Source organism: Gobio gobio (genome assembly GCF_949357685.1).
Source record: "Gobio gobio genome assembly, chromosome: 3".
Taxonomy (NCBI): Eukaryota; Metazoa; Chordata; class Actinopteri; order Cypriniformes; family Gobionidae; genus Gobio; species Gobio gobio.
Genome location: NC_137099.1, coordinates 868774 through 894083, shown reverse-complemented (window position 1 = coordinate 894083; position 25310 = coordinate 868774). Strand labels below are relative to the sequence as shown.

The window sequence follows — 25310 nt, the reverse complement described above, 5'->3', positions numbered from 1 at the left end:
ATGATGTATAAATACTAGGGCTGTCAAAAGATTAATCGCATCCAAAATAAAAGTTTGTGTTTACATAATATATGTGTGTGTGTACTCTGTTAATTATTATTTATATATAAATATACACACAAGCATGGATATGTTTAAGAAATATTTGCATGTATAAACATTTATATAATCTATAATATATATAAATATAAATGTTTTATATATAAAAATAATATTTTTTTCTTATACACACATGCTTGTGTGTGTATTTATATATAAATAATAATTAACAGAGTACACACACACATATATATTATGTAAACACAAACTTTTATTTTGGATGCGATTAATCTTTTGACAGCCCTAATAAATACTTCATTTAAAGGTGACGTGATTAGCCTCTGCACCAATAAAAACGTAAGTGCATCATTGGTCAGTCAGTCAGATAGCCCCGCCCCAAACGCAAGTGATTGGTTGAGTCAGAAGTCGAACAAACAGATGAATGTTGCAGTGTTTTACTCTTCAGGAATCAAACGACCAGATTAACATGAAGCAGCTGTAAATATAACATGACATGGTGATCAGAAGTTAAAGGGTTAGTTCAGCCAAAAATGTAGATTGTGTCATTAATGACTGAGCCTCATGTGGTTGGACACCCGTCAGACCTCCGTTCATCTTCAGACACAAATGAAGATATTTTAGTGTAAATCTGATGCTCTGAAAGGCCTCCATTGGCTCAACTTTACACTCTCAAGACCCTTAAAAGACACTAAAGACTAAAGTTACAAAGTCCATCTCACTACAGCGGCTCTACAATAACTTTATGAAGACGAGAATAGTTTCTGTGCGCAAAAAAACCCTAAATAACGACTTATATAGTGATGACGATTTCAAAACACGGCATCATGAAGCTTCGGAGCGTTATGAATCAGTGAGTCGATTCAGCGGTTCAGAGCGTTATGAATCAGTGAGTCGATTCAGCGGTTCGGAGCGTTATGAATCAGTGAGTCGATTCAGCGGTTCGGAGCGTTATGAATCAGTGAGTCGATTCAGCGGTTCAGAGCGTTATGAATCAGTGAGTCGATTCAGCAGTTCAGAGCGTTATGAATCAGTGAGTCGATTCAGCGGTTTGGAGCGTTATGAATCAGTGAGTCGATTCAGCGGTTCAGAACGTTCTGAACCAGTGAGTCGATTCAGCGGTTTGGAGCGTTATGAATCAGTGAGTCGATTCAGCAGTTCAGAGCGTTATGAATCAGTGAGTCGATTCAGCGGTTTGGAGCGTTATGAATCAGTGAGTCGATTCAGCGGTTCAGAGCGTTATGAATCAGTGAGTCGAATCAGCGGTTTGGAGCGTTATGAATCAGAGAGTCGATTCAGCGGTTTGGAGCGTTATGAATCAGTGAGTCGAATCATGATTCGGATTGCGTGTCAAACTGCCAAACTGCTGAAATCAGTTGACTTTGGCGATTCAAACTGCTGAATCAACTCACTGATTTATAACACTCTGACCCGCTGAATCGACTCACTGATTCATAACACTCTGAACCGCTGAATCGACTCACTGATTCATAACGCTCCGAACCGCTGAATCAACTCACTGATTCATAACACTCTGAACCGCTGAATCGACTCACTGATTCATAACGCTCTGAACCGCTGAATCGACTCACTGATTCATAACGCTTCGAAGCTTCATGATGCCGTGTTTTGAAATCGTCATCTCTATATAAGTCGTTATTTAGGGTTTTTTTGCGCACAGAAACTATTGTCGTCTTCATAAAGTTATTGTAGAGCCGCTGTAGTGAGATGGACTTTGTAACTTTAGTCTTTAGTGTCTTTTAAGGGTCTTGAGAGTGTAAAGTTGAGCCAATGGAGGCCTTTCAGAGCATCAGATTTACACTAAAATATCTTCATTTGTGTCTGAAGATGAACGGAGGTCTGACGGGTGTCCAACCACATGAGGCTCAGTCATTAATCACACAATCTACAGTTTTGGGTGAACTAACCCTTTAAAGGCACAATATCATTTCTATATTATCTTGCAGTGAAATATGTCCCACACATGATGCTCTCAGGTTATTGGTGTCGTTTCGTCATCATCGTTGTTGTTGTTGTTGTTCCTTCTCCGAGGCGAGTAATAGCGGCCGGATCCAGTGCAGATACCGGGACAGTTTGGTGAACACGAGCCCATTATCAGAAAGAGAAAGACCCGTCAGGAACGCCGTCTTCCCCTCCACTGAGGCGACCGGACTCCCGGACTTCAGTTCGGACCGGACCGGAGCGGCAGACCCGCGCCTCTCCATACAGAACATCTTATTGGTCATTAAGAACGTGAGGTTGAGAGAGTCACGACAGTCGTCCAATGAGAGGTAAGAGTGTCTGGCTCCGCCCATGACCACGCCCTCTCGACCCGCCCTCGTCAGGATGTTCTCGCTGTAGTCTTTCTCCGGGAGGCAGAGCGGGACGGCGGACATGTTCTGTGGAAACGGCTCCTTCAGCTCCAGGAAGGCCAGATCGTCCTCCGGGCCGGATGTGTATCGCTTATAAGGCGTCCAGCTGGAGACGGGCAGCACTGCACTCGAGTCACGGACCGCTGGAAGACAACAACACACACTCTTAACCCTCCTCAACAACACACACTCTTAACCCTCCTCAACAACACACACTCTTAACCCTCCTCAACAACACACACTCTTAACCCTCCTCAACAACACACACTCTTAACCCTCCTCAACAACACACACTCTTACCCCTCCTCAACAACACACACTCTTAACCTCCTCAACAACACACACTCTTAACCCTCCTCAACAACACACACTCTTACCCCTCCTCAACAACACACACTCTTACCCCTCCTCAACAACACACACTCTTACCCCTCCTCAACAGCACACACTCTTACCCCTCCTCAACAACACACACTCTTACCCCTCCTCAACAACACACACTCTTACCCCTCCTCAACAACACACACTCTTACCCCTCCTCAACAACACACACTCTTACCCCTCCTCAACAACACACACTCTTACCCCTCCTCAACAACACACACTCTTACCCCTCCTCAACAACACACACTCTTACCCCTCCTCAACAACACACACTCTTACCCCTCCTCAACAACACACACTCTTACCCCTCCTCAACAACACACACTCTTACCCCTCCTCAACAACACACACTCTTACCCCTCCTCAACAACACACACTCTTACCCCTCCTCAACAACACACACTCTTACCCCTCCTCAACAACACACACTCTTACCCCTCCTCAACAACACACACTCTTACTCCTCCTCAACAACACACACTCTTACCCCTCCTCAACAACACACACTCTTAACCCTCCTCAACAACACACACTCTTACCCCTCCTCAACAACACACACTCTTACCCCTCCTCAACAACACACACTCTTACCCCACCTCAACAACACACACTCTTACCCCTCCTCAACAACACACACTCTTAACCCTCCTCAACAACACACACTCTTAACCCTCCTCAACAACACACACTCTTAACCCTCCTCAACACTCTTAACCCTCCTCAACAACACACACTCTTAACCCTCCTCAACAACACACACTCTTAACCCTCCTCAACACTCTTAACCCTCCTCAACAACACACACTCTTAACCCTCCTCAACAACACACACTCTTACCCCTCCTCAACAACACACACTCTTACCCCTCCTCAACAACACACACTCTTACCCCACCTCAACAACACACACTCTTACCCCTCCTCAACACTCTTAACCCTCCTCAACAACACACACTCTTACCCCACCTCAACAACACACACTCTTACCCCTCCTCAACAACACACACTCTTACCCCTCCTCAACAACACACACTCTTACCCCTCCTCAACAACACACACTCTTACCCCACCTCAACAACACACACTCTTACCCCTCCTCAACACTCTTAACCCTCCTCAACAACACACACTCTTACCCCTCCTCAACAACACACACTCTTACCCCTCCTCAACAACACACACTCTTACCCCACCTCAACAACACACACTCTTACCCCTCCTCAACACTCTTACCCCTCCTCAACAACACACACTCTTACCCCACCTCAACAACACACACTCTTACCCCTCCTCAACACTCTTAACCCTCCTCAACAACACACACTCTTACCCCACCTCAACAACACACACTCTTACCCCTCCTCAACAACACACACTCTTACCCCTCCTCAACAACACACACTCTTAACCCTCCTCAACAACACACACTCTTAACCCTCCTCAACAACACACACTCTTAACCCTCCTCAACACTCTTAACCCTCCTCAACACTCTTAACCCTCCTCAACAACACACACTCTTAACCCTCCTCAACACTCTTAACCCTCCTCAACAACACACACTCTTAACCCTCCTCAACACTCTTAACCCTCCTCAACAACACACACTCTTACCCCTCCTCAACAACACACACTCTTAACCCTCCTCAACACTCTTAACCCTCCTAAACAACACACACTCTTAACCCTCCTCAACAACACACACTCTTAACCCTCCTCAACACTCTTAACCCTCCTCAACAACACACACTATTAACCCTCCTCAACAACACACACTCTTAACCCTCCTCAACAACACACACTCTTAACACTCCTCAACACTCTTAACCCTCCTCAACAACACACACTCTTAACCCTCCTCAACAACACACACTCTTAACCCTCCTCAACACTCTTAACCCTCCTCAACAACACACACTCTTAACCCTCCTCAACAACACACACTCTTACCCCTCCTCAACAACACACACTCTTAACCCTCCTCAACAACACACACTCTTAACCCTCCTCAACAACACACACTCTTAACCCTCCTCAACAACACACACTCTTAACCCTCCTCAACAACACACACTCTTACCCCTCCTCAACACTCTTAACCCTCCTCAACAACACACACTCTTAACCCTCCTCAACACTCTTAACCCTCCTCAACAACACACACTCTTAACCCTCCTCAACAACACACACTCTTACCCCTCCTAAACAACACACACTCTTAACCCTCCTCAACAACACACACTCTTAACCCTCCTCAACAACACACACTCTTACCCCTCCTCAACAACACACACTCTTAACCCTCCTCAACAACACACACTCTTAACCCTCCTCAACAACACACACTCTTAACCCTCCTCAACAACACACACTCTTACCCCTCCTCAACACTCTTAACCCTCCTCAACAACACACACTCTTAACCCTCCTCAACAACACACACTCTTACCCCTCCTCAACACTCTTAACCCTCCTCAACAACACACACTCTTAACCCTCCTCAACAACACACACTCTTAACCCTCCTCAACACTCTTAACCCTCCTCAACAACACACACTCTTACCCCTCCTCAACAACACACACTCTTACCCCTCCTCAACAATCTTAACCCTCCTCAACAACACACACTCTTAACCCTCCTCAACAACACACACACTCTTACCCCTCCTCAACACTCTTAACCCTCCTCAACAACACACACTCTTACCCCTCCTCGACACTCTTACCCCTCCTCAACAACACACACTCTTACCCCTCCTCAACACTCTTAACCCTCCTCAACAACACACACTCTTAACCCTCCTCAACAACACACACTCTTAACCCTCCTCAACAACACACACTCTTACCCCTCCTCAACAACACACACACTCTTAACCCTCCTCAACAACACACACTCTTACCCCTCCTCAACAACACACACTCTTAATCCTCCTCAACAACACACACTCTTAACCCTCCTCAACAACACACACTCTTACCCCTCCTCAACAACACACACTCTTAACCTTCCTCAACAACACACACTCTTAACCCTCCTCAACAACACACACTCTTAACCCTCCTCAACAACACACACTCTTAACCCTCCTCAACACTCTTAACCCTCCTCAACAACACACACTCTTACCCCTCCTCAACAACACAAACTCTTAACCCTCCTCAACAACACACACTCTTAACCCTCCTCAACAACACACACTCTTAACCCTCCTCAACAACACACACTCTTACCCCTCCTCAACAACACAAACTCTTAACCCTCCTCAACAACACACACTCTTACCCCTCCTCAACAACACACACTCTTAACCTTCCTCAACAACACACACTCTTAACCCTCCTCAACAACACACACTCTTAACCCTCCTCAACAACACACACTCTTACCCCTCCTCAACAACACAAACTCTTAACCCTCCTCAACAACACACACTCTTACCCCTCCTCAACAACACAAACTCTTAACCCTCCTCAACAACACACACTCTTACCCCTCCTCAACAACACACACTCTTACCCCTCCTCAACAACACACACTCTTAACCCTCCTCAACAACACACACTCTTAACCCTCCTCAACAACACACACTCTTACCCCTCCTCAACAACACAAACTCTTAACCCTCCTCAACAACACACACTCTTAACCCTCCTCAACAACACACACTCTTACCCCTCCTCAACAACACACACTCTTAACCCTCCTCAACAACACACACTCTTAACCCTCCTCAACAACACACACCCTTAACCCTCCTCAACAACACACACTCTTAACCCTCCTCAACAACACACACTCTTACCCCTCCTCAACAACACACACTCTTAACCCTCCTCAACAACACACACTCTTACCCCTCCTCAACAACACACACTCTTAACCCTCCTCAACAACACACACTCTTACCCCTCCTCAACAACACACACTCTTAACCCTCCTCAACAACACACACTCTTAACCCTCCTCAACAACACACACTCTTACCCCTCCTCAACAACACAAACTCTTAACCCTCCTCAACAACACACACTCTTACCCCTCCTCAACAACACACACTCTTAACCCTCCTCAACAACACACACTCTTAACCCTCCTCAACAACACACACTCTTAACCCTCCTCAACAACACACACTCTTAACCCTCCTCAACACTCTTAACCCTCCTCAACAACACACACTCTTAACCCTCCTCAACACTCTTAACCCTCCTCAACAACACACACTCTTACCCCTCCTCGACAACACACACTCTTAAAGAGCACCTATTATGAAATTTAAAATGTTCCAAATATTGTTTTAGAAGTCCCCAACAACAGTTTTGCATGCATGCAATGACAAAAAAGACTTTGGTTTTCTTATAATATGCATTTATTTTGACCTGTTTTGACAGCGATTCTCAAATGATTCCTTTAGTGATTCACTTTTCAAAACCCCGCCTTTACGTGACGCTAATCTGCGCTGATTGGTCCGATGACCCGGTCAGTTGTGATTGGTTTAGTCTGTGCAGATATTTTCGGAAACGGAACGCCCATCAAAGTCTTATAGTGACAGTAATGTGTTAATATGTGTCAGGAGTTATGAATATGAAAACCGCGTCGGTACCGTTTGATTGTAATATGAGCCTCAGCTGATCTCATTCATAAAAAACTCCTCTATTCTTCTCACGAAGACTCGCGACAAATCAACATCCCTCAGGGCTTTTAGTTCAAAAGTGTGCAGATGAGGAGAAATATTGATAGATTCTCATGTCTGTGTCAAATTTCTAAAGTATTTTTTATTCAATACTTCCTCAAAATGCGCAGATATAGCCTAATCATGAGCGATTGAGTCTCTTGTGTGTTGTTTTCAGCTCATCCTGGCAGCCGGAGGGCGCTCTGTGCACATATAGTCCATGTACAGACAGACGAAGAAGAACCATGTGCCATAATAGAAGTCCATAATAAAAGCTTCCTGAGATCGCGAAACATGCAAATAGAGACATTTGAAGACTAATAAACACATAATCACGACGACTTCAAGCCACTTAGTCTTCAAATGCTCATCCTTGGGCAGATGAAAAAAGTTTGCTTTTGAGTCGCACTTCAGAACACAGCGTCTCGTGGCCATGATGTTTTCTAGTTTTCACTGGCGTCTCGTCAGAGCACAAGTGGGAGTATTTTTTTTTACGACCAATCAGCATGCTCGAATCATACCCTCAATTATTGTGTGTGTTTACATCCCTAATGCTAGAAAAGTCACCAAGTTTCATATCATTCTGACGAAGCTGTGATTTAAAAAAATTCTAAATGTGGTTCATAGGTTCAGTTTTTCAATAGTGTGTGTGTGTGTGCGTGTGTGTGTGTGTGTGTGTGTGTGTGTGTGTGTGTGTGTGTGTGTGTGTGTGTCAATATCACACTCTTGATGTTTTAGAGTGTCACCCCTTCACTGTGTGTGTGTGTGTGTGTGTGTGTGTGTGTGTGTGTGTGTGTGTGTGTGTGTGTGTGTGTGTGTGTGGATGTGTCAATATCACACTCTTGATGTTTTAGAGTGTCACTCCTTCAGTGCTGTGTACTTTTTTTCAGCATTGTGGCCGATTTGTAGATTGTACACACAAATATTCTGAGAATTTTTGTGTTTTTGCCGATTTCCCATTCATTTACTATGACCGAAGACCAATCAGCATGCTCGAATCATGACCCCAATTTTTTTTGTGTTTACATCCTTAATGCTAGAAAAGTCACCAAGTTTCATATCATTCTGATGAAGCTGTGATTTTAAAAAATTCTAAATGTGGTTCATAGGTTCAGTTTTTCATAGGTGTGTGTGTGTGTGTGTGTGTGTGTGTGTGTGTGTGTGTGTGTGTGTGTGTGTGTGTCAATATCACACTCTTGATGTTTTAGAGTGTCACTCCTTCACTGCTGTGTACTTTTTTTCAGCATCGTGGCCGATTTGTAGATTGTACGCACAAATATTCGGAGAATTGGGAATTGAGAATTCACTAGTTCTGTTTTGAACACATTTAATGATTTTTTTTTTTGTGATGGATTTGAATATATATTTAAAAAATCTCAAAGACTATTTAATATAAAGTTTTAGATATTTTTTTTGTTTGTTAGAAATATAGATTTTTTTCTGTGAATTTGTGTTTTTGCAGATTTCCCGTTCATATCCTATGGTGGTCATTTATGACCCAAGACAATGAACGCTACTTTTTTTTTTACGACCCCTTTACGACGCAATTTTGTTTGTGTTTACATCCCTAATGCTAGAAAAGTAACCAAGTTTCATATCATTCTGATGAAGCTGTGATTTTTAACATTTCAAAACAGAAAATGTTCCGGTCAGAAATGCCCGAAGAGCACCAGAGGGTTAAAGTGACCATCGTTATGTTGTTAACGGAATGGCTCTGTAATAAGAGTTTCTCACCCAGAGTGACCAGATGCTCCCGCAGGGCTGCCATACACACAGCTGAGGTCAACACCGACTTCCGGCCCACAATCACACCGTGACAGACGACATCCCCGCTGGCATTCACGAACCGCACCTGCACACATCAGATCGTAAGGAGCATATCCTGCGCTAGGGATGCTGGGTAATCCGGCTGGTCCTCACCAGTGTTGGGGAAACGCATTACAAGTAACTTGAGTTACATAATAATATTACTTTTTCCAAGTAACTAGTAAAGTAACGCATTACTTTTCAAATTTACAACAAAATATCTGAGTTACTTTTTCAAAAAAGTAACGCAAGTTACTTTTTCACATTAATTTGACTAACCGCTCTCCTGCCCCCATGTTGAGAAAAATAAGTGCAGAGGTGTGTGTGTGAACATGATGGTTATTGTAGTTCTAGACTAAATGTGAGCATTTATTCATCTCACTTGCACAATAAAGATTCTGTCCTCCTCAAAATTAATAAAATCAGTAAAATGCTAAATCAAAGTACAATGCAAACCTCCAATAATTAAATGTTAAATAAAACAACTAATTTAATTTACCAATGTCTTGCTGCTGACCTTTGATGATGAAAATTACTAGATTTTTTGTTTTTATTGGTAAAACTTTTTTCTCCTGCGTCCAATTCTACCATTATCCAGAGCTGCGCCCTCTACTGTTCATGCGGGAATTCGCATTTTTACCTCAAAGTGGGGCTTATTTCAATTTTGGTATCAATAGGTCTTTACCGTTGCACAAAAATATAACTTTTTGTTATAAAAAAACAAAAGCAAGCCCAGCCCAGGTTAGAAAAAGTAACGCAAAAGTAACGTAACGCATTACTTTTCTTAAAAAGTAACTAAGTAACTCAATTAGTTACTTTTTAAGGGAGTAACGCAATATTGTAATGCATTACTTTTCTTTAAAAGTAACTAAGTAACTCAATTAGTTACTTTTTAAGGGAGTAACGCAATATTGTAATGCATTACTTTTCTTAAAAAGTAACTAAGTAACTCAATTAGTTACTTTTTAAGGGACTAACGCAACATTGTAATGCATTACTTTCTTAAAAAGTAACTAAGTAACTCAATTAGTTACTTTTTAAGGGAGTAACGCAACATTGTAATGCATTACTTTTCTTAAAAAGTAACTAAGTAACTCTATTAGTTACTTTTTAAGGGAGTAACGCAACATTGTACTGCATTACTTTTCTTAAAAAGTAACTAAGTAACTCAATTAGTTACTTTTTAAGGGAGTAACGCAACATTGTAATGCATTACTTTTCAAAGTAACTAAGTCACTCAATTAGTTACTTTTTAAGGGAGTAACGCAACATTGTAATGCATTACTTTTCAAAGTAACTTTCCCCAACACTGGTCCTCACCTCCCATGGGCAGCGTCCATCAGGACAGAAGCTGGACTTCACCGTCGTCCCACAGGGGCTCTGAACTGAGAACACAGAGGAGGTCAATGTCACATGTGCCACAAAAGACCAAAGCAGCCAATGAGAAGACAGATCTGCGGTACCGTGAGGCAAGCAGCTCCGCCCGTTGGTGTGAAGCTGGAATCCGCGCGTGCAGAAGCAGCGAAACGCGCCCGCCGTCGGCTTGCAGAAGTGCTCGCACGCTAGCGGCCCGCCGGACGGACACTGGGATTTATCTGCAAAACATCATCATGAAGCCTCCACACACACACACACACCACGGGTTCACTCTCACTGGTGTAAATCATCATTCACCGGTTTGGCAGTCCGGGCCGCTGTACATGTCGGAGCACTTGCAGGTGTATCCGCCGATCCCGTCCTTACATGTGCCGCCATGTTTACACGGGCTCGAGCTGCACTGATCCCCGTCTGAGAACGGCATGATGGGAGGAAAACACAAAGCTAAGATCAGTTAAAGAGAACGATATAACGCTGAGCAGTGTTGGGGAAAGTTACTCTGAAAAGTAATGCATTACAATTTGCGTTACTCCCTTAAAATGTAACTAATTGAGTTACTTAGTTACTTTTTAAGAAAAGCAATGCATTACAATATTGCGTTACTCCCTTAAAAAGTAACTAATTGAGTTACTTAGTTACTTTTTAAGAAAAGTAATCCCTTAAAAAGTAACTAATTGAGTTACTTAGTTACTTTAAAGAAAAGTAATGCATTACAATATTGCGTTACTCCCTTAAAAAGTAACTAATTGAGCTACTTAGTTACTTTTTAAGAAAAGTAATGCATTACAATATTGCGCTACTCCTTTAAAAAGTAACTAATTGAGCTACTTAGTTACTTTTTAAGAAAAGTAATGCATTACAATATTGCGCTACTCCTTTAAAAAGTAACTAATTGAGTAACTTAGTTACTTTTTAAGAAAAGTAATGTGTTACAATATTGCGTTACTCCCTTAAAAAGTAATTAATTGAGTTACTTAGTTACTTTTTAAGAAAAGTAATGCGTTACAATATTGCGTTACTACCTTAATAAGTAACTAATTGAGTTACTTAGTTTCTTTTTAAGAAAAGTAATGCATTACAATATTGCGTTACTCCCTTTAAAAGTAACTAATTGAGCTACTTAGTTACTTTTTAAGAAAAGTAATGCATTACAATATTGCGTTACTCCCTTTAAAAGTAACTAATTGAGTTACTTAGTTACTTTTTAAGAAAAGTAATGCGTTACAATATTGCGTTACGCCCTTAAAAAGTAACTAATCGAGTTACTTAGTTACTTTTTAAGAAAAGTAATGCATTACAATACTGCGTTACTCCCTTAAAAAGTAACTAATTGAGTTACTTAGTGACTTTTTAAGAAAAGTCATGCATTACAATATTGCGTTACTCCCTTAAAAAGTAACTAATTGAGTTACTTAGTTACTTTTTAAGAAAAGTAATCCCTTAAAAAGTAACTAATTGAGTTACTTAGTTACTTTTTAAGAAAAGTACTGCATTACAATATTGCGTTACTCCCTTAAAAAGTAACTAATTGAGCTACTTAGTTACTTTTTAAGAAAAGTAATGCATTACAATATTGCGTTACTTCCTTAAAAAGTAACTAATTGAGCTACTTAGTTACTTTTTAAGAAAAGTAATGCATTACAATATTGCTTTACTCCCTTAAAAAGTAACTAATTGAGTTACTTAGTTACTTTTTAAGAAAAGTAATGCATTACAATATTGCGTTACTCCCTTAAAAAGTTACTAATTGAGTTACTTAGTTACTTTTTAAGAAAAGTAATGCTTTACAATATTGCGTTACTCCCTTAAAAAGTAACTAATTGAGTTACTTAGTTACTTTTTAAGAAAAGTAATGCGTTACAATATTGCGTTACTCCCTTAAAAAGTAACTAATTGAGTTACTTAGTTACTTTTTAAGAAAAGTAATGCGTTACAATATTGCGTTACTCCCTTAAAAAGTAACTAATTGAGTTACTTAGTTACTTTTTAAGAAAAGTAATGCATTACAATATTGCGTTACTCCCTTAAAAAGTAACTAATTGAGTTACTTAGTTACTTTTTAAGAAAAGTAATGCGTTACAATATTGCGTTACTCCCTTAAAAAGTAACTAATTGAGTTACTTAGTTACTTTTTAAGAAAAGTAATGCATTACAATATTGCGTTTCTCCCTTAAAAAGTAACTAATCGAGTTAATTAGTGACTTTTTAAGAAAAGTACTGCATTACAATACTGCGTTACTCCCTTAAAAAGTAACTAATCGAGTTACTTAGTGACTTTTTAAGAAAAGTAATGCATTACAATATTGCGTTACTCCCTTAAAAAGTAACTAATTGAGTTACTTAGTTACTTTTTAAGAAAAGTAATGCGTCACGTTACTTTTGCGTTACTTTTTCTCACCTGGGCTGGGCTTGCTTTTTTGTTTTGTTTTTTAATAGCAAAAAAAAGTCATTTTTTGTGCAAATGTAAAGACCTCTTCATACCAAAATTCAAATAATAGGCCTCATGCTGAGGTAAAAATGTGCTGCCATTCTGGATAATGGAAGAATAGGACGCAGGAGAAAAAAGTTTTACCAATAAAAACAAAAAATCTAGTAATATTTGCTCATGGTTTAACTGAATCATCAGGTCAGCAGCAAGACATTAGTCAATAAAGGTAGATTAAATGCATACCAATATTTGTTTTATTTAACATTTATATATTTGAGGTTTGCATAGTACTCTGAATTTGCATTTCACTGATTTTATTCATTTTGAGGAGTACAGAATCTTTATTGTGCAAGTGAGATAAATAAATGCTCACATTTAGTCTAGAAATACAATAACACATTTACACACAATACCTCTGCACTTACTCTCGATTTTTCTCAACAGGAGAGCTGTCAGTCAAATAAATGTGAAAAAGTAACTCGAATATTTTGTTGTAAATTTGAAAAGTAATGCGTTACTTTACTAGTTACTTGAAAAAGTAATATTATTACGTAACTCAAGTTACTTGTAATGTTTCCCCCAACACTGATGCTGAGTAGTGCAAAAACTGATTAAAACATCACTTCCTGATCTGTTTGGATTTAAATAGGCAAATGCGGCAGCAAGTGAACATTTTGACGAGTTGATGTGTTAGAAGCAGGAAAAATGGGCAAGCGTATGGATTTGAGCGAGTTTGACAAGGGCCAGATAGCGCCGCCACAAAGCACAAATGCTTCAGGAATGGTTTGAGGCATTGACTTGGCCTCCAAAATCCCCAGATCTCAATCCAATCGAGCATCTGTGGGATGTGCGGAACAAACAAGTCCGATCCATGGAGGCCCCGCCTCGCAATTTACAGGACTTAAAGGATCTGCTGCTAACATCTTGATGCCAGATACCACAGCACACCTTCTAGAGGAGTCCATGCCTCGACGGGTCAGGGGGACCAACATAATATTAGGTCATTATGTTATGCCTGATTGGTGTAATGATGGTTCTGCTCCCTCACAATCTGAGCTGATGAATCTTGACATTGTCATCCTGGAATATGGTCTAAGTAATGAAAAGCTACTCCATTAGTTAGGGTTAGAAGAACGGTTGCCAAACACAAACTTAAATATAGCTGCAAGCAGCAATACCGGGGCCAAGCGCAAAGAAGAAGACAAGACATGCCAAAATGGCTGGCAGTGTCAGATCAACTGGAGCAATGAGCAATTAATCACGTTTTAAGATGATTTTAGGCAAAAGGCTGAAAATGCATTGTAGTCTGAGAGTGTCAGACCAACTGCAACAATTAACAATTATACAGTTTACGAAGATTAGGCAAAATGGCTGAAATATCATATATTGAGTCACTGATAATGTAAGTTAATGGTTTATCACTTTTGACCAATAGGTGGCACAGATACGAAATTGATGTGGTGTGGTCAGAATAAGGGAACAATGACACATGCAAAGTTTGATGCCAATATGTCAAAGCATTGCAGAGATACAGCCTCAAGAGTAATTTTGGCATAATGGCTCAACTTCGTCGCTGCGGTTTACAAAAACGGTTTCATCTATTGATGCAAAATCCCTAACTTTTTGTTGACACAGTCTGAAGATGATACGATTCGATTTTGGTGGAAATTGGACAAACGGTCTAGGATGAGTTTGAAAAAGTAGGTTTTGATCAAATAAGAACATTGAGGACAGGATGTTTGACCAAATATGGAAAAATTAGTATCTCTGTTCTCGGCATGAGCCAATGACTGTATTATGACCAGTTTCATTAAACTAGGCTAATTTAATCAAAAGTTATTAGCATGTTTGTAAATTTTGTTATAACCTCTGACCACAAGGTGGCACTGCCCCAAAACGTTTTGAGTACCTTCAAAGCATGGTGCGGAAGACATGATTTTTGGACAAACAGTTCAAAAGTTATAAGCAAAAATAGCCATTTTTTGTATCTCCGGACCAGTAGGTGGCGCTGCCCCGAAACGCTGCATGTTGCTTCAGGTCATGCTTGTGATGACATATACCAAGATTGGTTTGAATACGATAAAGCGTTGTGGAGATAGAGGCTTATGAGTGTTTTTGCAACCGCTACGCAAAATTTGTGTGCGCGTTTATCGAAAAAGATTTGACAAATCAACTTGATTTGCAAGATTTTTTGTCAGCATGGTCTGAAGATGATCTGGTTCAATTTTCGTGCAAATCGGACAAACCGTCTAGGACGAGTTCGTAAAAGTAGGTTTTTTGGAAAATTAAAAATGGCGGGGAAATTATCATGACCGAAAATGACATCATAGGTTGCAATTGAATCGGCATGAGCCAATGACTCTATTATGACCAGTTTCAGTATACTAGGCTAATTTAATCAAAAGTTATTAGCATTTTTGTCAAGTTTGTTATATCTTTTGACCACAAGGTGGCACTGCCCTAAAACTTTTTGAGTACCTTCAGGGCATAGCAAGGAGGTCACATACCGAGTTTAGTAACAATATACTAATGCATTTGTAAAATATAGCATTTTTTGACAAAATTCAAAATGGCCGACAGCCAAAATGGCCGATATGGTAAAATTGAATATCAGACGACTCGGCATGCCGTCCTGAATGTAACGAGACCACTTTTATGATTTTTGGACAAACAGTTCAGAAGTTATAAGCAAAAATTGCAATTTTTCGTATCTCCGGACCAGTAGGTGGCGCTGCGCCGAAACGCTGTATGTTGCCTCAAGTCATGCTTGTGATGACATGTACCAAGTTTGGTTTGAATACGATAAAGCGTTGCGGAGATATTGCCTTAAGAGTGTTTTTGCAACTGCTACGTAAAATTTGTTTGCGCGTTTATCGCAAATGATTTGACGAATCAACTTGATTTGCAAGATTTTTTGTCAGCATGGTCTGAAGATGATCTGGTTCAATTTTCGTGCAAATCGGATGAACCGTCTAGGACGAGTTCGTAAAAGTAGGTTTTTCGGAAAATTCAAAATGGCGGGAAATTTTTTATGACGGAAAATGACGTCATAGGGTGCAATGGAATCGTCTTGAGCCAAGGAATCAGAGGAAAAAAGAATTTTGTTTCTAGCCCTTATGGTTCAAAAGTTATTAGCATAAACATGAGTCAAATTTTGGACTGATGGTGGCGCTAGAGGGATTGAGTTTGAGACTCCAAATTTGCTACGGTGATATTTCAGACTGTCCTCTATTAGTGTGCCAAATTTCACAACTTTTTACCATACGGTTCTATGGGCTGCCATAGACTTCGTGGCGGAAGAAGAAGAAGAAGAAGAAGAAGATGAATAATAATAATAAGAACGGGAACGGTTTCAATAGGTGCCTTCGCACCTTCGGTGCTTGGCCCCTAATAATCACTGCAATAATGATCCAATCAGAGACTCTATTTAAATCCAAACAGCGGGCAGTGAATATCATCTATGAAAGGCTTGTGATGTATAATAATCATTTCATTTAATTCAAGTATGATACAATTTTCTAAAAGTGACTTACCATAGTATTTGGTCCAGAACTCATTCTTTACAGGGGGAAAAGAGTTGCAATGAGTGAAACTGTTTCAGCAGAATTTAGATTATTTATTTTAAGAATAATTAAAAATAAATCATAATGATGACGTACCGACATGAAAGGGTGAAATTATGACACAAATAATAAAAACAACATTTTAATATTATATCACAAATATTACTTGGCATGTCATAATTACGATTTAGCAAAGCATGTTTTTTTTCTTATGTGAGGGAGATCGTCTTGATGGGAGGAGCTAATTATCCCGCGCTCAAGCAAAAGAGCGCGAACTTCAGACCCCTCAGAATGAAATCTGATCCCTCACATCAGAAGAACTCAACACTCACATTGTCCTCGTGTGATCTACTACTGGTGAGCAGCGCTTCGCTGTCTAAAGCCTGTGAAATGTGTGTTTGCTCGTGTTTTAAAAGCACAAGCCCGTTCTCAGTGCAGTTTAAAGCCGCCATTACCGGTTCCGGCCAGCAGGTGGCGCTGTCAGTCAGCACATGCTTCAATAAACCTGTGATTCCGCTCACAGGAAGCTAATAAAGAGGTGAAAACATGTCTTACTTCTGTGTGCTGTTCACACTTTACAGTGTGACCTAAATGTATAGTTTTAAGGGAAAATGTATTATGGATGTGTTAACCTAGGGTTGGGTATCGTTTGAATTTTAACGATTCCGATATTTATCGATTCCAATAAGGTACAAAAAAACCTTAGATATCATTCATATTTATTCTTATTACAAAATATTTAATTGTAGCTGAATACCGTGAACAAAAACCATCAGTTCTGCTTATAGTTTAAATATTACACAGCAAAAACAACTGCTAATATAAATGTCAAGCATTATAAAAGACAAGTAAACACTTAGTAATTAACACATAAACACAAGATGCGATTGAAATAAACATATTTTTAGGTTTTCAGGTACAGAAAGTGTAATCAAAACGTAAAATAACGAATGAAATAAAGGCTATACATGACAAATTTAGCCACAAAAGTGATTCTGTCTAGATCAGCGAATGAATTATCGTTATTAAGCCGCATTTACACGTCAGGTCTTGATGCACAATTCCGATTTTTTTTGACGACCCGCTTATCATCTTTTAAAAGCTTTTCTTCTCAACTGTCTTAAGACATAACGAGTGTGTTTTGACATAATTTTGTGTTTATTTGTCCGTTCGTGTGCACTATTCACCACGAGAAGCCGTTCTGTGCGTACGTGTGTGTGTGAGTGTGTGTGTGTCAGCACAGAAAACAGCGCACAAGGCTTTTGAGATTGAATGGTTTAAAACCACATTAAATTGCGCACACAGGAACCGATGAGCGGAATTGAAATGCGCATTTCTTATCGAATCACCGGTTCTGGGAAATTTTTAAACTGGTTCTAAAATGGAACCGGTTCTCGATACCCTGTAAAAAACACAACTTGAAAAAAGTTGAAATGACTGATTTTGTTATGTAAAAATCTCGTACAGCAAAAAAAAATCTTAGTGCTAATTTCCCGAGCTTTTTCTTGCTGACTCAACTTTTGTAAATAACAGTTATACGAACTCAAAATAAGTCGTCTGTCAAGGCAAGTCAACTTTATTTATATAGCGCTTTTAACAATGCAGATTGTTTCAAAGCAGCTTTGAAACAGTCTGTGACACACACACACACACACACACACACACACACACACACACACACACACACACACACACACACACACACACACACACACACACACACACACACACACACACACACACAAAACTTTTAGTTGAGTCAACTTGACATAATTTGTTTTCTGGAGAGGTGCAACTATTCTGTAACAAATATTTTGTAGTTGAGCCAATTCAACAATTTGTGTCTATTGGAAACAAGTTCCTAAGAATTAACAGTTTTTTTTTAATTAAAAATGTTTGGTCACCATTATGAAGATCAGTGTTTCATTTGGTTGGGCAGTTTGACTCTTGCCATTTTGTGTGAGTTTGTGGTCTTTGTAACAGTGTTTACTGAAACACATACTTTATTGCAAAGAATGCATAACCAATGATCAGGTGATCTAGATAACAGCATTATAAAGGGGAATATTTTACTACTTTATTCCTGATCAAAAGTGCTTATTTGTGAATAATAGATTATATATACCAACAAAACTTTTATGCAACAGATCAGTCATTCTGAATTTTGATTTTTAAATATATTGTGGGATTTTTTTAGACACACACAGACATCAAGAATCAGCTTATGAATCTCAACAATGGTGACAATGCATGCTGGGAGCCATGATTTTAATACTATGTTGGCTCCCAGCATGCATTGCGGCATGAAGCACGTCACCATAGTTGAGATTCATATGCGGATTCTTGATGTCTGTGTGTGTCTAAAGACTTTTTTCCCTGTAATGTATTTTAAATTCAGAATGTCTGATCTGCTACAAATATTAATAGAAAATATTCACTTTCGGTCAGAAATAAGATTATTGATTTATTTGAGTTTATGAGACTTGATCATCTTGGTTTCTTTCTTAGCAACAAATTATGTGTATTGCTAAACACTGTTACAAAGACCACAAACTCACACCAAGAGTCAAACTGCCCAACTCAAGGAAACACTGATCTCCATAATGGCGACAAACATTCTGAACCTGTTAATTCTTAATAAGAACTTCTGTTTCCAATAGACACAAATTGTTGAATTGGCTCAACTACAAATTATTTGTTACAGAATAGTTGCACCTCTCCAGAAAACAAATAATGTCAAGTTATATTACATTTATGCATTTAGCAGACGCTTTTATCCAAAGCGACTTACAACTTGGGGGTATAAGCGATTGGTCGTGAAGAGTCGAGTGAGCGCAGCAAGTGCCTGAAATACTTAGTCCGTGTACATTTCTCAGTGTAGCACAGGCTAGAGTAGGGCGGGAAAGAGGAGGAAAAGAGGAAAGGAAAGTTGTCTCAACTAAAAAAAATGGTGTCACAGACGACTTATTTTGAGTTCGTATAACTGTTATTTACAAAAGCTGAGTCAGCAAAAAAAAGCTAGGGGAAATTAGCACTAAGATTTTTTTTGTTGTACAACTTTAAAATTTTTGACAGTGCTGCGTTCACACCGAACGTGAATAGAGCGTCTGGAGCGAGTGATTTCAATGTTAACTCACTGTAAAGACGCGTTGCGTCTGGAGGTCCTGCGGCGCGATGGACGTGATTCCGCCTGATTCGCGCATCCAGTTCACATGATTGACGCGAATCTGCCGTCTTGCGCAATACGCTCGAGAGATTTTATTTGGTGCTTTTTGTGCATTCACGCGTTTTAAAGCGAATTCGCGTCTGACGCCCGAGTTGAAACATTTTAACTTTGGCGTTAATCGCGGCGCGTTAACCAATCAGGAGCCAGCTAGCTGCTGTCACGTGGTAAAGTGACGATGAGAAACCCAGCATAATTTAAAAATACTACTATTGTGTCACAAAATGTAGTTTTAAGAGTTTTCCAGGTGAGAATGTAGTTGTTTAAAGCTCAAATCTGTGGTTTATTTATAAAGAGAGCTCCTCTCTGAACATGTGATCTGGTGTTTGTGGAGCACCTTGAACGCGCGTCTATTTAGCTTCAAACGTTCGATTTATACGCACGTCCAATTCCCTGTGGGCATGCGAATGGATTCAAAATATTGAAGCATCCAACTAGACGCGATTCTGTCGCTCTATTGGCGTTCGGCGTGAACGCAGCACAAAGCTAGATGACTGAAAGCGCATGTTTCGATCCCATTATCACACTCTTCAGTTATTTCGTTAGCGCCGCTGCTCATCAGATGTCGTACTGTCTTCTGGTCGTTCTCGAAGTATTCTCGGGCCTCTTCTTTACTGCATCTCTCCTCCATGCACTCGCGCTCCAGATGGCCGGGCAGGATCTCCTCCAGCAGGAACATGTTGGCCCGTCGGGAGCGCAGGAGCAGCGCGTTCGCCCGCCTTCGGGACTGGAACACTGAAACACACGCTCAGATTATGACCACAAACATCATCCCAAGCGCTACCTTTCCCTGAACGCTCTGAAACCAGTGGTAACGTTTAAACAACGTTTATAAATGCCCTTTTTGGTTCCCTTATAAAATAAAACGTTCCCTTTTTGGTTCCCTTATAGAATGAAACGTTCCCTTATAAATGCCCTTTTTGGTTCCCTTATAAAATGAAACGTTCCCTTTTCGGTTCCCTTATAAATGCCCTTTTTGGTTCCCTTATAAATGCCCTTTTTGGTTCCCTTATAAAATGAAACATTCCCTTTTCGGTTCCCTTATAATGCCCTTTGTGGTTCCCTTATAAAATGAAACGTTCCCTTTTCAGTTCCCTTATAAATGCCCTTTTTGGTTCCCTTATAAATGCCCTTTTTGGTTCCCTTATAAAATGAAACATTCCCTTTTCGGTTCCCTTATAATGCCCTTTGTGGTTCCCTTATAAAATGAAACGTTCCCTTATAAATGCCCTTTTTGGTTCCCTTATCAAATGAAATGTTCCCCTTTTTGGTTCCCTTATAAATGCCCTTTTTGGTTTCCTTATAAAATGAAACATTCCCTTTTCGGTTCCCTTATAATGCCCTTTGTGGTTCCCTTATAAAATGAAACGTTCCCTTATAAATGCCCTTTTTGGTTCCCTTATCAAATGAAATGTTCCCTTTTCGGTTCCCTTATAAATGCCCTTTTTGGTTCCCTTATAAAATGAAACATTCCCTTTTCAGTTCCCTTATAAATGCCCTTTTTGGTTCCCTTATAAAATGAAACGTTCCCTTTTCGGTTCCCTTATAAAGGCCCTTTGTGGTTCCCTTATAAAATGAAACGTTCCCTTTTAAGTTCCCTTATAAATGCCCTTTGTGGTTCCCTTATAAAATGAAATGGTCCCTTTTCAGTTCCCTTATAAATGCCCTTTTGGTTCCCTTATAAAATGAAACGTTCCCTTTTCGGTTCCCTTATAAATGCCCTTTTTGGTTCCCTTATAAAAATGAAACGTTCCCTTTTCGGTTCCCTTATAAATGCCCTTTTTGGTTCCCTTATAAAAATGAAATGTTCCTTTTTGGTTCCCTTATAAATGCCCTTTTTGGTTCCCTTATCAAATTAAATGTTCCCTTTTTGGTTCCCTTATAGAATGAAACATTCCCTTTTCAGTTCCCTTTTAAATGCCCTTTTTGGTTCCCTTATAAAATGAAACGTTCCCTTTTCAGTTCCCTTGTAAATGCCCTTTTTGGTTCCCTTATCAAATGAAATGTTCTCTTTTTGGTTCCCTTATAAAATGAAATGTTCTCTTTTTGGTTCCCTTATAAATGCCCTTTGTGGTTCCCTTATAAAATGAAATGTTCCCTTTTTGGTTCCCTTATAAAAATTAAACGTTCCCTTTTTAGTTCCCATTTTGGTTCCCTTTTAAATGCCCTTTTTGGTTCCCTTATAAAATGAAACGTTCCCTTTTTGGTTCCCTTATAGAATGAAACATTCCCTTTTCAGTTCCCTTTTAAATGCCCTTTTTGGTTCCCTTATAAAATGAAACGTTCCCTTTTCAGTTCCCTTGTAAATGCCCTTTTTGGTTCCCTTATCAAATGAAATGTTCCCTTTTTGGTTCCCTTATAAAAACGAAACGTTCCCTTTTTGGTTCCCTTTTAAATGCCCTTTTGAGTTCCCTTATAAAATGAAACGTTCCCTTTTTGGTTCCCGTATAAAATGAAACGTTCCCTTTTTGGTTCCCTTATAAATCCCCCTTTTGGTTCCCTTATAAAATGAAACATTCCCTTTTCAGTTCCCTTATAAATGCTACCTTTCCCTGAACGCTCTGAAACGTTGTATTACTTTTAAGAAGTGGTAACGTTTAAACAACGTTAGAAGAACGTCCAGCTAAAGCTGCACTATGTAAGATTTTTGCAGTAAAATATCCAAACACCACTAGGCCAGTGTTATATATTTTGTTCAGAGTACTAACAATATCCCAAATGTTTCCAACTATTTGTAAATCGTGAGAAAGGAACCGGGACGTGTGAGGGCGTGGCCTGTCGATGACATCATATCCTGCTCTGCTTCAGACTACAGTAACGTTAATAATCACATCCATCAACATGATTTCTGCCCGAGTCCTATCCCGATTCTTTCCCACCGGCTGTGAGCTGAAGACCACATGTCCCAAGAGTCTGTGTGGCGTCATCAAACTACGCCTTTGTTTAGAACAGGCGACCTCTAGCGGACGGAAAACTTACATAGTGCAGCTTTAAACAGTTCTGTTTAAGGGTTAGTTCACCCAAAAAATGTAAATCCTGTCATTAATTCCTCTCCCTCATGTTATTCCTAATTAACGACAGACAGGAGACTAACAAGAATAACACACACCCGACTAATAGGGAACAGCCTCGGGACTCAAATAAATGAGGTTCCCTTATAAAATGAAACGTTCCCTTTTTGGTTCCCCTATAAACATGAAACGTTCCCATTTTGGTTCCCTTATAAAATGAAATGTTCCCTTTTTGGTTCCATTATAAATGCCCTTTGTGGTTCTCTTATAAAATGAAACATTCCCTTTTTGGTTCCCTTATAAATGCCCTTTGTGGTTCCCTTATAAAATGAAACGTTCCCTTTTTGGTTCCCTTATAAAAATTAAACGTTCCCTTTTTGGTTCCCTTATAAAATGAAATTTTCTCTTTTTGGTTCCCTTATAAATGCCCTTTTTGGTTCCCTTTATAAAAATGAAACGTTCCCTTTTTGGTTCCCTTATAAATGCCCTTTGTGGTTCCCTTATAAAATGAAATGTTCCCTTTTTGGTTCCTTTATAAAAATGAAACGTTCCCTTTTTGGTTCCCTTATAAAAATGAAAAGTTCCCTTTTTGGTTCCCTTATAAAAATGAAACGTTCCCTTTTTGGTTCCCTTATAAATGCCCTTTTTGGTTCCCTTATAAAATGAAATGTTCCCTTTTTGGTTCCCTTATAAATGCCTTTTGTGGTTCCCTTATAAAATGAAATGTTCCCTTATAAAATGAAACGTTCCCTTTTTGGTTCCCTTATAAATGCCCTTTGTGGTTCCCTTATAAAATGAAATGTTCCCTTTTTGGTTCCCTTATAAAAATTAAACGTTCCCTTTTTGGTTCCCTTATAAATGCCCTTTTTGGTTCCCTTATAAAATGAAATGTTCTCTTTTTGGTTCCCTTATAAATGCCCTTTTTGGTTCCCTTTATAAAAATTAAACGTTCCCTTTTTGGTTCCCTTATAAATGCCCTTTTTGGTTCCCCTGTAAAAATGAAACGTTCCCTTTTTGGTTCCCTTATAAATGCCCTTTTTGGTTCCCTTATAAAATGAAACGTTCCCTTTTTGGTCCCCTTATAAATGCGCTTTTTGTTTCCCTTATAAATGCCCTTTTTGGTCCCTTTATAAATGCCCTTTTTGGTTCCTTTATAAAAATGAAACGTTCCCTTTTTGGTTCCCGTATAAAATGAAACGTTCCCTTTTTGGTTCCCTTATAAATCCCCCTTTTGGTTCCCTTATAAAATTAAACATTCCCTTTTCAGTTCCCTTATAAATGCCCCTTTTGGTTCCCTTATAAAATGAAATTTTCCCTTTTCGGTTCCCTTATAAATGCCTTTTGTGGTTCCCTTATAAAATGAAACGTTCCATTTTTGGTTCCCTTATAAAAATTAAACGTTCCCTTTTTGGTTCCCTTATAAAATGCCCTTTGTGGTTCCCTTATAAAATGAAATGTTCCCTTTTTGGTTCCCTTATAAAAATTAAACATTCCCTTTTTGGTTCCCTTATAAAATGCTCTTTGTGGTTCCCTTATAAAATGAAACGTTCCCTTTTTGGTTCCCTTATAAATGCTCTTTTTGGTTCCCTTATAAAATGAAATGTTCCCTTTGTGGTTCCCTTATAAAATGAAATGTTCCCTTTTTGGTTCCCTTATAAAAATTAAACATTCCCTTTTTGGTTCCCTTATAAAATGCTCTTTGTGGTTCCCTTATAAAAATGAAACGTTCCCTTTTTGGTTCCCTTATAAATGCCCTTTTTAGTTCCCTTATAAAATGAAATGTTCCCTTTTTGGTTCCCTTATAAAAATTAAACGTTCCCTTTTTGTTTCCCCTAAATTTTTCCCTTAAGGAACGTGTTTTTCCGAAATGTTTCTAAAGCAACGTCCTCATAACGTTTCCCTAATGTTTGCATAAGCAAGTGTTTTTAAAACCTGGACGTTTGATCCGTTTTCATAACTTGTAACCAAACGGTAAAACGTGTTGAGCGATGATAGTGGATCTCTCACCCGTGTGTTGATCGCTGGACGACACTTGATGGACGATCAGCGTGAAGAACAGCAGACGACATATCAGCGATTCCATCACGATCAATCAGCAGAAGCTCCTGACACCTGTCCGTCACTGATCAGCTACCGCTGCACTGGAGCCCCGCCCACAATCAATACCGTCAATAAGATCAAGTGTACGGCATTAACAGGATATGATGCTGCGCTGAGCTTGTTCAACGTGATTAAACTCTGTTAATGAGCGAGTGTGATTCAGTTCATTTCATGGTAAATGTGCGACACTGGTTTGTGTGTTTCTGTGTGCTCAGCGCTCTGTGTGTGGACTCTAGTCTGTCAACATGACCTCTGACCTCTTCATCTGTGTGTTTGTCAACACATCCAGAGACTCCACACACACTCAATTTA

At 39.6% G+C, this 25310-nt stretch overlaps 1 protein-coding gene across 7 annotated transcripts; it reads right to left on the bottom strand.

Annotated features, from left to right (window-relative positions):
- Positions 1-293: 293 nt before the first annotated feature.
- prozb (protein Z, vitamin K-dependent plasma glycoprotein b) lies at positions 294-25225 on the bottom strand. Of its 7 annotated transcripts, none has more exons than XM_079812962.1 (9): positions 24906-25225; positions 20459-20622; positions 16635-16659; positions 10971-11084; positions 10760-10891; positions 10617-10681; positions 9225-9342; positions 1961-2572; positions 294-644 (listed from the first exon to the last, which is right to left on the bottom strand). In XM_079812962.1, exons 1-8 carry the CDS (start codon positions 24979-24981, stop codon positions 2076-2078), a joined length of 1191 nt encoding a protein of 396 aa, XP_079669088.1. In that variant the 5' UTR covers positions 24982-25225; the 3' UTR covers positions 294-644; positions 1961-2075. The 7 variants fall into 7 exon arrangements, with proteins under 7 accessions (XP_079669088.1, XP_079669089.1, XP_079669090.1 ...); XM_079812963.1 differs by having other exon boundaries at positions 295-644; positions 1937-2572; positions 24906-25209; XM_079812964.1 differs by having other exon boundaries at positions 480-778; positions 1800-2572; positions 24906-25207.
- Positions 25226-25310: the final 85 nt, after the last annotated feature.

Excerpts from the sequence above, each read along its gene's own strand:
- prozb (XM_079812962.1), bottom strand. The coding sequence starts at position 24,981 with ATGGAATCGCTGATATGTCGTCTGCTGTTCTTCACGCTGATCGTCCAT. Across the intron at positions 10,892-10,970 it reads CGGCCCGGACTGCCAAACCG|ATAAATCCCAGTGTCCGTCC; the intron begins GTGAATGATGAT and ends GATGTTTTGCAG. Across the intron at positions 10,682-10,759 it reads GCGGAGCTGCTTGCCTCACG|TTCAGAGCCCCTGTGGGACG; the intron begins GTACCGCAGATC and ends CTGTGTTCTCAG.